The sequence below is a fragment of the Ailuropoda melanoleuca genome, chromosome 11 (genome assembly GCF_002007445.2).
Source record: "Ailuropoda melanoleuca isolate Jingjing chromosome 11, ASM200744v2, whole genome shotgun sequence".
Classification (NCBI taxonomy): Eukaryota; Metazoa; Chordata; class Mammalia; order Carnivora; family Ursidae; genus Ailuropoda; species Ailuropoda melanoleuca.
The window spans coordinates 106376067-106388850 of NC_048228.1; the positions used below are offsets into that span (position 1 = coordinate 106376067).

Genomic DNA, 12784 nt, shown 5'->3' on the forward strand with positions numbered 1-12784 from the left:
GAAAATGTCCACACACACCAGTGCCCCTCTGCCCCAGAACTGCGTGTTACCGGTGGCAAAGTGTGAAACCAGCTGTGGCCTTCCAGGCACTTCACTGTCGTGTGGTTTTCCCCATGGCCCTGTTGAGTACCCCTCCTAGTGGGAAATACTGAGAAGGGTAATTTTTTAGTAACATGGCAACGGAAGTAATTCCCAGCCATTTTCTGGGTACCTGCAGTGGCTGCCTTACAGTCATCCATTCTCACTCACAGGAAGGGCGAAGGAATGCTGTCAAGGTCATGCTGCTGCTGGTCCTTGAGGAGGTTTGAGGTTGAGACCCAGGCCTGCTGCCGCCCTGGCGCTTCCCCTGCAGGCTGCCTGGACCTCTGCCTGTGTAGGTGTGGTGCAGTGCACAGTGGCTCAGGTGGGTCGTCTGGGGACCACGTGTGATGACGCACCATGCTTCGTTGCCCACGTACCTCCAGCACTAGCCGTCTTGTTGGGAGAGGCTCATCTTGCCACTGTATACAGTTGAGTCAAGGACTGAAGCACAGGTCTTGGCTGACGGCCTGTTCTCTGTTGACTGGGTCCCCCTGAGTCGTCCAGCAGTCTTCCAGGCGTTTCCGGGCGCGCTCTGCTGGCACTGTGGCTAGAGTTGACGACCCCTCCTGCCATCCTGCCAGGAATGCTGTCTTTCCATTGTTTGAGAAGTTTGATCTTTTCTTTGGCTTTTAAAATGTCTGTCGAGGCCATCTTCTGTTTTTCCTTTTTGGTGGCAAGTTAGACACTTACTTTAGGAGTCTGTCACCCTTATCCTTGCCCTCAGCGCTGTTCACATCACTCACAGGATGTGGCTCCTGCCGTGGGGCGCATCTCACAGGCTCTCCATGCATCTCACAGTGTACTTTCCAGCTCTGCTCCAAGTTCAGCTCCGCTCTCTCGGGGCTTGTCCCAGCAGCTCGAGGCAGCTTGCTGTTGGGACTTTGACTCAGCGTCATTCCCCACATAGCACGCTCACCCTGACCCACACAAGCCTGCTCGCGTGTGTCCCTTGGCTGCTGCTTGTGCCATCAGGATGCCACTCCTGCATCCTGCCCAGATCTTTCCTGTCCTCTGTCCACTGTTGGGGAACCCTTTATGAGATGCTGTAGACATCCGGTCCTCAAGGCTTGCTCTCTTGTGGCATGTTTCATGATCTGCTCTCATGGGCTCTGCTGGCATCTTACTGCCCCTCCCAGAGCCCTTCAAGTCTCAGGTCTGGATCTCCTCAAGTGCCGGACCCTGTGTGGTCCCTTCACAGATGAGGTCCCTTTTCCTTTTTCTCCTGCCTGCTAAATGTGTTTTGCTCATGGTCCCTACATGGAGTTGGGACCCTGCTCGGCTGTCCTGGCTTTTTCCCTGACCCTTTGCTGGGTCATCAGATCACACCCCCAGCTCAGCCCCTGGTTCGGTGGGGCAGGTTTGTTTGCTGCTCTTGCAGGTGTTGGTCTGGTTTTCCCAGCAGGATGCATGGTCAAATCCTCAGGCCAGGGGCTGTGACCTACTCCGCTGACAAATGAGTGGCTTGTAAACTTTTTTGACCCCCCCCCCACCTTAGACAATTTAAGTTGAGACTCTGGTCGCAGATATGACTAGGTATAGAACTGAAGGAAACTGTCCTTACTATGTGGACTCTGCATTTTTTTTTTTTTAAAGATTTTATTTCTTTATTCAACAGAGATAGAGACAGCCAGCGAGAGAGGGAACACAAGCAGGGGGAGTGGGAGAGGAAGAAGCAGGCTCATAGTGGAGGAGCCCGATGTGGGGCTCGATCCCGTAACGCCGGGATCACGCCCTGAGCCGAAGGCAGGCGCTTTAACCGCTATGCCACCCAGGCACCCCTGCATTTTTTTTAATTGTTTGATTTTAAAGAAAATGTTGCCATGACTGCTTAAACTGATTTATTGCTGGGACTTTGAGGAGCCCTGTTGTCCATTCCCTCTGGGGCTGCGCGGGATGGTTTATACTGAGCGGCCTGCAGGCTCATTGACACTTGACCCCGTAAGGGTCCCAAGAAGAGAAGAAACTCTGTGAGGATAGATTGGCCTGAGGCTGGTCGTGGCACACAGAAGGGGTTAGGTTTTGGTGGCAGCCCTGGAACATGCCTCGCCTCACCTCCCAGGAGGCTTCACGGTTGATGCCTTTCCAGAGACGAAGCAGGCCAAGTGAGGATCGAGAGGCCTTGCCCCCAGTCAGAGCCAGGCTTACAGCTCACTGTTTGCTTCCAGAGACCTGGCTCTTACCACATCACATGCCACCCCTAACGCAGATAAGTCACGGCAGAAAGTCGTTTCTCCAGGGATGTTTTATTTGCAGCCCTCCCCGCTCATCCCCTCAAAGGATCCTTAGAGTGAACAGTTGTCTTTTTCTTCTTCTTCTTCTTTTTTTTTTTCTGATTGAACAATGATCTTATTGCTTGAGTGAGTAGACAAATTCATGCAACCAGGGCAGAGGCTGGGTGACTCGTATTTCCAGCTGAGGGGAGGGGACTCGCTTGGTCTTATGAGTATCGAGCCAACCAGTAAACAGGGTTCTGGGTCAGAATGAGCTGGAATTAGCATTCTTACCCTTTCTGTTCCTCTCAGGATGCTTTCAAACTGCAACAGCTTTCTTAATTAAATGGTAGGGATCCTCAGGAAGATGAGGGGCAAGTCCTTTGGACTTCAGAGTTCTCCCGGTTCTCTTTGCCTGTCACAGAACGCACTTGGGCAAGGCCACGTGAGCCTCTCGGGATCACACCAGATCCTGAGGGAGTCAGGCCCTCCTTGGCCAGTGTGTACCTGTTCCTTCGTATCCTCAGCCAGGTGGGGACGCTGGGCAGTGAGGCAGGGCCGACAGGGTCGGGCCCTTCTCTTGAGCGGGTGTGCGGCCTGTGGTAGTGATGGTGGAAGAGGGAAGAGGGCCGTGAGTCCTTTGTGGTTTCTAAAGTCGTTTTGCCTCAGTGGGAAAATGAACTAACTGTTGACACCTCCGTGGGAACGTCTGGAAGAACTAGGTGTGGAGCCAGGCCTGTGACTGTTTCCAAGGCCGTCTGTACCTGCAGTGCTGTTTGGAGTTCTGGAAAGGCTTTCCCTGCGATTTCAAGTTTGGGCAGGAGAGGCCGCCTTTTTTTTTTTTTTCTTTAATCATGCAGTGCTCTGTGTGATTAGAACAGGAGTGTTTGCCCTACATCTGCCCTTAATTCAGTATTACAGGTTTCTGTCATGGTTGAAAGCTTTCTTTAGACAGAATGTGAATGAATTACTTCTGCATCACATCTGTGAGCGGCTCTCATGCATTCTGGAGAGTGCTGGGAAGTGTGGCTGCAGAGCCCAATGCTTGGCTTCTGATCCCCACTCCTGCGCTCCCCGCCAGGCCAGTCCCTGCCCTCTCTGGGCCTGTGACCTGTGACATGGGGACAGAGGCGGCTCCTGGCGCAGAGGGCTGGCAGGAAGGGGAAGTTAGGCTGACTCGTGTGTGTCAAGTCCCCCACCAGGCGTCGGGCTCGTTCGCGGCGCTGTTTGCGCTAGTCGCAGACATTCTGAGTGTTCACTGAAGAGATCTGATGTTTTTTGGTTATGAATCAAGGCATTTGGTTAATTTTACTCCTTTTTTATTTGTGCTGTTTGCAGATTTTGCAGGACTCCTTGATTATTTGGCCCTAGAGCTTGCTTGCTTGCCTTTTTTCTTTATACGCTTGTTTCAGGTCTGAGGGTAATGGCATTCGGCAACCAGGGCTAGGCTTTATCAAGAACTTCCTGTGCACCGAGCCTCTCCCTGTCCCTTGGATGGTCCCCTCTGGTTGGTACGGCTTCCGTTTCCCTTCTGCACATGTGGACATGAAGCTCAGGGATTCTAAGTACGTGTTTTGCTCGAGGTCACAGTTGGTTTTTGGTGGATCTGAATTTGCTCCCATACCCATCTGGCTCCCGGGGCCACACTTCACCCGTGTGGGACTGGGCCTCTTCTCCCTCTAAAACTGCACACCTGTTTGAGTGTATTCACAAAGAGATTGGCTGGTGCTGAGTGGCGGAGTGGCCAACGCCAGCCCCTTGCTGGCTGCGTACTTGGGGGTAAGTCACTTCACCCTGAGCCTTAGGTGCCCTATCTGTAAAATGGGGTGAGACTTGCCATGGAGATTGTTACGGAGTTAGAAGGAGACAGTGTGCATGAAGCACACAAAAACAAATGGAAATGAGTGTCTGCATTCTGGGACATTTAACTTGGGGCTTGTCCTCTTTGACCTTGGCGTGTAGTTCCCTAGGCCAAGGGCAGCAGACGAGCAGCCCCTAACGGGGCATATTCCTCCCTAATTCTTATTCAAATGCAACATGCCTCAGAATCTTTCTCAACACACAGCTTTTGGCAGATTGTTTATAAAATTCAACACTTTGACATCCTGGTGCTAGATGTGAAGCTTCCAGTGGCTTGATGCCATGTTAAGTCACAGCTGAGTGCCCAAAACAGTGTGTGCTTAGATGTTGACTCGATGACAAACGGAGGCTGTTTTCTCAGTTTGAGGTAAGTAGAAGTCAATTTAGTATTTTAATGGAACTGTTTTAAGTCTGCGTAGACTGCGACGGCATCTGATCTAGTACATCCAGATGCACAGAAACTGCCCCACCCACCTGCTTCTTGTGCACCCCTTCTCACAGCCTGTGTGTTTTGAGGAAGTAAATGCGCCTTTCTTTTTAGAAGCTTCTATAGGCTCTTCTGGCTGAGAGAATAATTGCTGGCCAAATAATGTTACCAGTAACACCCCCCTGGCAGCGAGTTTCCACCAATTCATTTAGCAATTAATTGTTTTCCACTCATGATATTGCTTCTGTTGTTATCTAGAATGGTTATTTAAATCTTGGGTTAACTATTCATTTGTTTGGCCTGTCTCGCCAATTAGATTGTCTTCCCTTAAGTGGGAGGGTCCTGAGAGCCTCATCTATAACAGGCAATAAGAAAGTGTTGTTTCTTTTTTTCTTTTTGGCAGAGGGCTGAGGGTGTGTACGCACACACACGTGAGCACACACACGTGAGCACACACACACGTGCACACACATGATGTTTCAGAAGCTAGGCTTTTTGGTGCCAACTTGCTTGACTCTCCCGAACTCCTCTGGTTGGGCATTTGGAATGTAGGTCACCAGGTGTGACCAGGCTTTTGTGGCTACAGTCCATGGGACACATTACTTACCCAGTGCTAGTGAGAAGGCTCGGGGCACAAGTATTTATGTAACAACTTGCAGTGATGGCTTCATACAAAGGTGGTAAAAAAAATTTTTTTATGCTTCTGCTTTTAAGAATGAAATGGCATTTGCAACAAGTGGATGGACCTGGAGCCTGGAGTGTGTTCTGCTAAGTGAAATAAATCAGACTGAGAAAGACAACTATCATCTGATTTCACTTATATGTGGAATGTAAAAAACAAAGCAAATGAATAAACAAAAAGCAGAATCAGACCCATAAATACAGAGGACACACTGATGGTTGCCAGAGGAGAGCTGGGGACGAAGGGACTAAATGGGTGAAGGGTAGAGGGAGACACAGGCTTCCAGTTACAGACTGAGTCGTGGGAACAAAAGACCTGGCACAGGGAACACCGTCAGTGATGGTGTAAGAGCGTTCATGGTGCCGGGTGGCAGCCACACTCATGGTGGGCACAGGTTACGCAGAGAAGCTGAGTCACTGTGTCCACACCTCAAGCTAAGGTAACGTCGTGCCATCTGTACTTCAATAAAAAAATATATCTTTGAAAAGTAACTTTTAATCATCTCTGCAAAAACTGTTTAAACTTTTCCTCATTTCAGAAACTATTTGAAGGGCCAGCAGCCATGACATAAAAGGAAAAGGGTTTGAAATTTTGGTTGGAGGTGGGTATATGAGATGAAGCCCACTGGGTCAGATGAACGCTAGAGTGAGCCTCCCAGTGGCCCCTGCAATAACGAGTACAAGCTGACATTGTCCAGAAGCCAGAAAACACCTCTTACATAACTGGGGAACCACAGAAAGCCTGAGGTGGGGCTGCTGGGATGGTGGTCCTCAGTGACCACCACCCCCCCAGCAGCAGGGGAGGCCGCAGTCTTCACTGCAGAGCTCTACGACCCCTTTAGTTGGCAGTGTTTCCTTCTGAAAAGGAAATAGTTTCAATGTGCTTTTCTGACTTAAAAGACTTCATTACAAAACAGCTTTCTTGCACTCAGAGGGGCTTCATCATATCAGAACTGGACAGGCCCAGTTATCCCTTGTTTCTTTGTCCCAGGAATATGAAGACAAGGCTGGACGACCTAGCAAGCCACCCTCTCCAAAGCAGAATGTGAGGAAGAATCTTGATTTCGAGCCACTGTCCACCACCGCACTCATCCTGGAAGACAGACCAGCGTGAGTCTTAAAAAGAATCAATGGAAAGTTTGCTCAAGTAGATAAGTACAATTTGCTGATGACCTTTGTGTTAGAAAAGAGCTCGGGTCACCAGAGGGAAGAAGAGTAAGCCCTAGCACATGTTAAAATCCTCAGTTCCTCTTTATTCCCTATGTTAACGTGTTCAATAATAGTAAAATAATAGTAATAATAATAAACTGATTTGCAAAACCGTCCTTTAACACAGAAGTTTTGACCAAGGTTTTCCATTCAGGTGGTTTTTCATTTTAATTTAGCATTTAGAAATACTTAAGTAGCCACTGTAAATTATGGGCTGGCTCCTAACAGCAAGAAACACGGGGAAGTGTCCTGCAAAGGGGGTGTTGCGGGGGCATCACAGCCTCTTACGGGACTGTCGGTGTGTGGGCTGAGTGATCTTACCAGGCCCACCTCTCCCCAGACTCCTAGTGTCCATCGGTGGAGGAGATGGGCTTTGATGCCTGGTTTACACATCATGTTTGGAGGCATCAGTGGGGTAAAGGGACTGCTGTGTTGTCCTAGGCCATGCATTGTCTCTATCTGAGTGTGGAGCTTCCATGAGCACTGTGTTTGAATAGAAAGATCCCACAGCTTTGAAAAAAGGGACAAAGAGAGCTTGTTAAAACAGTGGTTCCTTAGGTCCCTGCCCACCCTGAAATTTAAAACTGATGAAATGTAAAGAAGAGGGGCGCCTGGGTGGCTCAGTCATTAAGCGTCTGCCTTCGGCTTAGGTCATGATCCCAGCGTTCTGGGATCGAGCCCCTCATCGGGCTCCCTGGTAGGTGGGAAGCCTGCTTCTCTCTCTCCCACTCCCCCTGCTTGTGTTCCCTCTCTCGCTGCCTCTCTCTGTCACATAAATAAATTTAAAAAAAAAAAATCTAAAGAAGAGATGGGTTGTCTTCCTTTTTTTTTTTTTTAAGATTTTATTTCTTTCTTTATTTAGAGAGCGCACACGTGAGTGGGGGAAGAGAAGGGGAGAGAGAATCCCAAGCAGACTCCATGCCAAGTGCAGAGCCCAATGTGGGGCTCATTCTCATGACCCCGAGATCATGACCTTGAGCTGAAATCAAGAGTTGGACGCCTAACTAACAGAGCCACCCAGAAATGGGTCTTCTGATGTGAATTCTTGGTCCTTGGGAATTGTGGGTGTGTGGTGAATGGGGAGAGAGTCCCTGCAATGCAGGATTAGGAAGGTGGATAGGGACTCGGAAAGAGCCCACTGGGGTCCACCCTCCCAGCGCTGTCAGAAACGGGGCCTGTGGGAGGAGGCGCCGTGCCCTCCGGCAGAAAGGCAGGCATGACGGTCATTCAGAAGATGCCAGAAGGGGGGCTGCGCTGTGTGAGGAGCTCAGCAGCCTGACCTGACGCCTCCCGGTTGTCGAGTGCCCGCAGACTCACCAGCACGCTTCTGAAAGAGCCTGTGCGTTTGAGGTTTTTACCCAGGGTTGGAAATTGCACACTCCATTTGGGGGCTCAGAACTGTGATGCACATTCGTATATAAGAGAAACAAAACAGATGAGCCAGTAACTGAGACATGAAGCTCACGCCCTTAAGAAGCTGGCCGGGGAGCGGACACTTGCCCTTGGGGTCCCTGCCCCACCATAACTGGGACAGCTGTGCGTGCGCTGCGTCCGCTCCCCGTCGCTCTGGAGACCGGGGTGAGAGATACCAGAAGACGAAGCGTTTATGGAACTATGGGCAGTCGTTCCTTTCTTTCTTCTAATCTTTGTACTTCACATTTTTTTAAAATAAGGAACTTGTTTCACTTCTGTAGGTAAATATTTTTAGTTTATGAAATTGCTGTGTCTTGGGTCATCTTAACATATGCAGAATTTTGATATTTTGAGTTTTTCATTTTTTTTTTTAGTAAATAATTCTTCAAGTTTTGTTTTTCAAAGACTTTTATTTGACGTTTATAATGGTGAAAATCCTCTATTTTCTATCAAGAAATCTCCCAGCAAAGCCAGCTGAAGAAGCCCAGAAGCACAGGCAGCAGTACGAAGAAATGGTGGTCCAGGCCAAGAAACGAGGTAACACGGTGCGCACGTGTCGCGTCTGTAGGCCGCCGCGGGATGCCGTGTCTTCCTGGAGATTTTCTTTGTACCTCCTTGGAGCCCTAGAACCTGAACTTGGCAAATGCCTAAATATTGTGAAATTTCAAAAGCATATGTTTCTACTGTCTGTTGTTCCTGGTAGCTTTCTTCAAGGTGATAACACTTCGAATTTACCCGAGAAAAGAGACCACTTAGGACAGAAGTGCTAGGCTGGGGAAATTGTCAGCCCGTGGTGATGGGCAAACTTCCTGCCCTCTCTGGGCTCCGCTGTCCTCATCTACAAGAAGATGTGATTGGATTTGAATTTGGTAAAATCCGTGCAACACTTAAAATTCCTGGGATGCCAGCATGTTTAAGAAGCATACGTAATAAACCCAGTGTGGCCCATCCCACTATTAATTCAGCGTAAACAGGAAGGGCATTCTGCTACAGCGTGGACAGACCTTGAGGGCATTTCGCTCAGCGAAATAAGCTACCCAGAGGACACACTGTGTGATTTTACTGACATGAAGCCCCCAGAACAGGGAGAACCATAGAGCTGGAGAGTAGGGTGGTGAGCCACTTCAGTCGGGGAAGGAGAGAACGTTCTGGGTGGTGCTGACGGCTGCACAACTGTGTGAACACGTACTCAGTGCCACTGGTTGTAACCTTAGAATGGTTAGCATGCCACGTTTTGTTTCAGGTGTTTTACCCCAGTGAAAAAGTACTGGAGGCCTGTGTAGATTAAGATGTGTGCTATTTCTCAGAGTTACTCCTCACACACTGGGAATTGTGCCTGAGCTGTGGGAGGCGAGGCTAGAGGTTCAGCTGGGAAGGAGACGGGCAGGGGGCACAGGGGGTGTCTGGTGGTTGGCAGTGTTCCGGGTTTTGGCTGGGGGGGTGGTTTCGTGGGTTTCTGTCTTGTGGTAGTTGAACCGTATTCTTAACTGTGTACTCTTCTGTGCGTTCTGCTGAAAAGCTTGCCGAGAGGAGGACAAGGCCTAAGCATTCTGCGCCCCGTGAGGCCTGAAACAGGTGTTGGGAGGGAAGCTTCACGGCCCCACTTTGGTGGAGTTCTCTGGGTGGTTTCGCAGTGTGACTGAGCAAAGTCACCCCGCGTGAGAGCAGCGGGCGTCCGTTAACAGGCTCCCTCTCCTTGCTTGTGATCGTGGTTTGCAGAGCTGAAGGAGGCCCAGCGGAGGAGAAGGCAGCTGGAGGAGAGGTGCCGACTGGAGGAGAGCATTGGCAATGCCGTCCTTACCTGGAACAACGAAATTTTGCCTAACTGGGAAACAATGTAAGCTGTGGTGTGGTGGGCACTGCTGACAGCCAGGCATTTCCCTCTAGAATCTACCGCTAGCAGCGGTGTTAACTGTAGCTCCCATCACAGCCTTGGGTGAATTAACCCCCTACATTTGCGTGGTGTGGGGTCTCCCTCCCCACCTCGGTTCAGCCCTGCCATTCCTTGCCTGGATGCCGTGACAGCCCGCATCAGACCCCCAGATTGTCTTTGCTCAGTAGCAGTAGCCTGAGGGATCTTCTAAAGCCCAGGTCTGTGTTCCCCCCAGTGTAGAATGCCCGTGGCTTCCTGCTACTCTGTATACGATTTGAATTCCTTTGCTTAGCTGATGGGATCTTTTGTGAGATAACCCGCCCCTTCCTCTCTGGGCTCACCTTCCAGCTCTCCTTCCTCGATGACCCCTTTCCTTTTGGAGCCTCAGGACCTTTGCATGTTCCATCCCCTCTGCTTAGAAGTCTCTTGCTCTGTAACCCCTCATCCAGCTAACTCTTCGTCCTTTAAAGCTCAGACTTCCTGGGGGAAGACTTTCCTGCCCAGGTGACTGTGGAGGAGCCCTGGGTACACCCCACGCATCTGCTCCAGTGTATGTTGTTCTCTGTCTGAGGATGGGGATCGGGTCTTGGATAACACCCCCAGTGGCCAGTACCCAGCAGAGTCTGGCAGCTGCTGTCGTCTTACAGCCAAAAGGCGGCTGTAGATCTTTTCTTCCTGCATGTCAGATGGGGAGGGGCAGCGTGTGGACAGCTGTCCCAGTCCCAGGGCCACGCGTAGAGGCAGGTGGCTCCTTCTGGGCCTCAGCCTGTTAGCGGGCACTGCCAGGGAGCGTGGTTGCGAGTTTCCCTTCAGGCTTGTCCCTTTCCACTTGAACCGGTTGTCAGGATGTTGGCTTCTGGCACTTGCCTGGGTGTTACTCACTCTCGTTACAGGGGTCAGATAGCACTGCTGAGAATGTCTGCTAGGAAAACAAGCTATTCCCCGAGCCCACTTTTCTAGGCAGTGTCTTTAATAGGCTGGACACGCTCAGGAAATACTTTTCTCAAAGGGAACCCAGTAACAGGATGGCGGTGCTCAACCCCTGGGCTGTCTCCCTGTGTGGCTGCAGAACCCCGCCCCCCCCCCGTGCCTCCTGCCCTGACCGGTGCTTGATATGATCTCAACACATGCACTCACACAGCAGCCCCCATTTAGTGCACCGGCTGGGCGCCTCTCTGCTCTGTCCCACTTGACCTTCACAGTGCCCTTCCAGGGGAGGGTTTCAGCAGCTGGATGGCAGAGAGGAGAAGTAATTTGCCCTGGGTTCCGCAGGCAAGGGTGGAATCGGGGTGCAGACCTGGTTCTGTCGCAGCAGCCCACGCTCTACCCCCTGCGCTGCGTTGAGAAGCACCAGGGGAGCCCTGGCACCTCTACGTTTGTCCCGGGTGTTGGCGGTGCGTGTGCATCGTGGCCCACAGACCTCCATGACTGCGTGGTTCAGCATTCTCAGTTAGCCGCGTCTCCTCTGCCACTGGGGCTGGGCACCTCACTACCCGAGTGACTGGCCTGTGTTTGTAGTGCGGCGGCCAGCCGCTGGGCTCTCGGGGCTCGCCGCAGCTCCGCAGCACTGCCCCCCTGGCACCCCTGCGCCATGCCCGGCTGTCTGCGGTTCCTGCAGCGGCCTGGCTGCTTCTTGTTCCGTGCCTTCTGCTCAGAAAGCCCTTCCCGTCCTTTACTGCTTCAGCTGCTGCCGGTCACTCGGGATTCAGCTCCAGAACAGCGCCCTCCCTGCTCACGCATTGTCCCTGTCACAGCCATTGTTGACCTCCTGGCCTCTGGAGTGCTGGGCTGCAGCTCCCTGAGGGGAGGGGCTGTGCATGCGACTCTGTACCCCTGCTCTTCTGGTCTGGGGCTGGGCACACAGGTGGCCGATGTTTCTTCATTGAGAACAAACTCATAAATCCATGCTTCCGTTTTTGTCCAGGTGGTGCTCTAGAAAAGTTCGAGATCTATGGTGGCAGGGAATCCCTCCCAGCGTGAGAGGCAAAGTCTGGAGCTTAGCCATCGGCAACGAATTAAACATCACCCATGGTGAGTAGCTTGCCTGATCCTAGTCTTGGAGAGTGTACCCTCTCCCCCGGCCACCTTCCACCCCCAGTCCTCTGGCTTCTCCTGTCCCCTTTGTCCCAAGAGGAAGAAAGGCAGCCATTGCCGTGTCTTTTGAGAGGCCCGGTGACTGTGTCCTCCAGGAGGGAGAGACGGCCGGGAGTTCGGGGTCAGTCCTATGTGCTTCGGTGAGCTGATGGTTCCAAGCAGGTGCCTGCCTTCTTCCTGATAACTGTCCTCTTCCCTGGCTAGACAAGGTGGCACGTACAGGTTTCAAAGCAGCGGTGGGCTGGGTTCTCTGAGTGCTATGGAAAGCAAGCCTCGATGGGGGCGTGACAGTGGAAGGGAGGTGTGTGTTCTGTCTGCGGAGGCACCCTGGGTGGGGTGCTGTTGGGGCGTTTTTGCAGCATTTTGTTCCAGGCAGCTTATATATGAGCACCTTAGAAGGACAGCTGCCATGCTAGGCCTGGGGTCCCTGAGTCCTAGTAGCCGAAGGCTAGAGGGGAGGTTGAGACGTGCACTCCGCTTTCTTTGGGCTCTTTGTCTCACTGGATGCCCCTTGCGGCGTGCGGGTGATCGTCCCCCAGCAGCTTGTGCCCTGAACTGGCTTCCTGCTCCGTGCCCAGCACCCCGTGAGGCTGTGCATCCAGAGGGAGGTGGGCACTTTCCTCCCTGGCTGCAGGCTCGGCTCTGAGGCAGGAGCCTCTCCTCCTGTCCTTTGTGTTCGTGCCCAGCGAGTGCTCGTGTGGTTGATGGTGGCACTTTTCACCCCGTGGAGGCATTCGAGTGGAAAACAAATTGATTTATATCTTCTCTATGTAGCTAGGGTTCATTTTTTTTTTTTTTTTTTTTAATCTTAGAAGACTTGGATCATATCCCACGGAGGTAGCCTTGTCCAGGCAGGTGTTCTCTGTCTTGAGTGAGGTCAGCAGGCTGTGTGGATGGTTACTGGTTTCTGTTTCTAGTGACCTCCTCCAGGCTCCA

At 51.6% G+C, this 12784-nt stretch overlaps 1 protein-coding gene across 4 annotated transcripts in view; it reads left to right on the forward strand.

The window, feature by feature from the left end:
• TBC1D14 (TBC1 domain family member 14) overlaps positions 1 to 12784 on the forward strand; it is a 103761-nt gene that overhangs the window by 67242 nt on the left and 23735 nt on the right. For 2 of the 4 annotated variants that reach the window (XM_002926275.4, XM_019807040.2), the window contains 4 exons: positions 6251 to 6369; positions 8336 to 8418; positions 9601 to 9718; positions 11679 to 11785. In XM_002926275.4, the coding sequence (XP_002926321.1) occupies positions 6251 to 6369; positions 8336 to 8418; positions 9601 to 9718; positions 11679 to 11785 (427 nt within the window). Of the gene's footprint in view, positions 1 to 256; positions 404 to 6250; positions 6370 to 7385; positions 8163 to 8335; positions 8419 to 9600; positions 9719 to 11678; positions 11786 to 12784 lie in introns of those variants that run through there. The other 2 variants (XM_019807041.2, XM_034672165.1) reach the window with 2 other exon arrangements.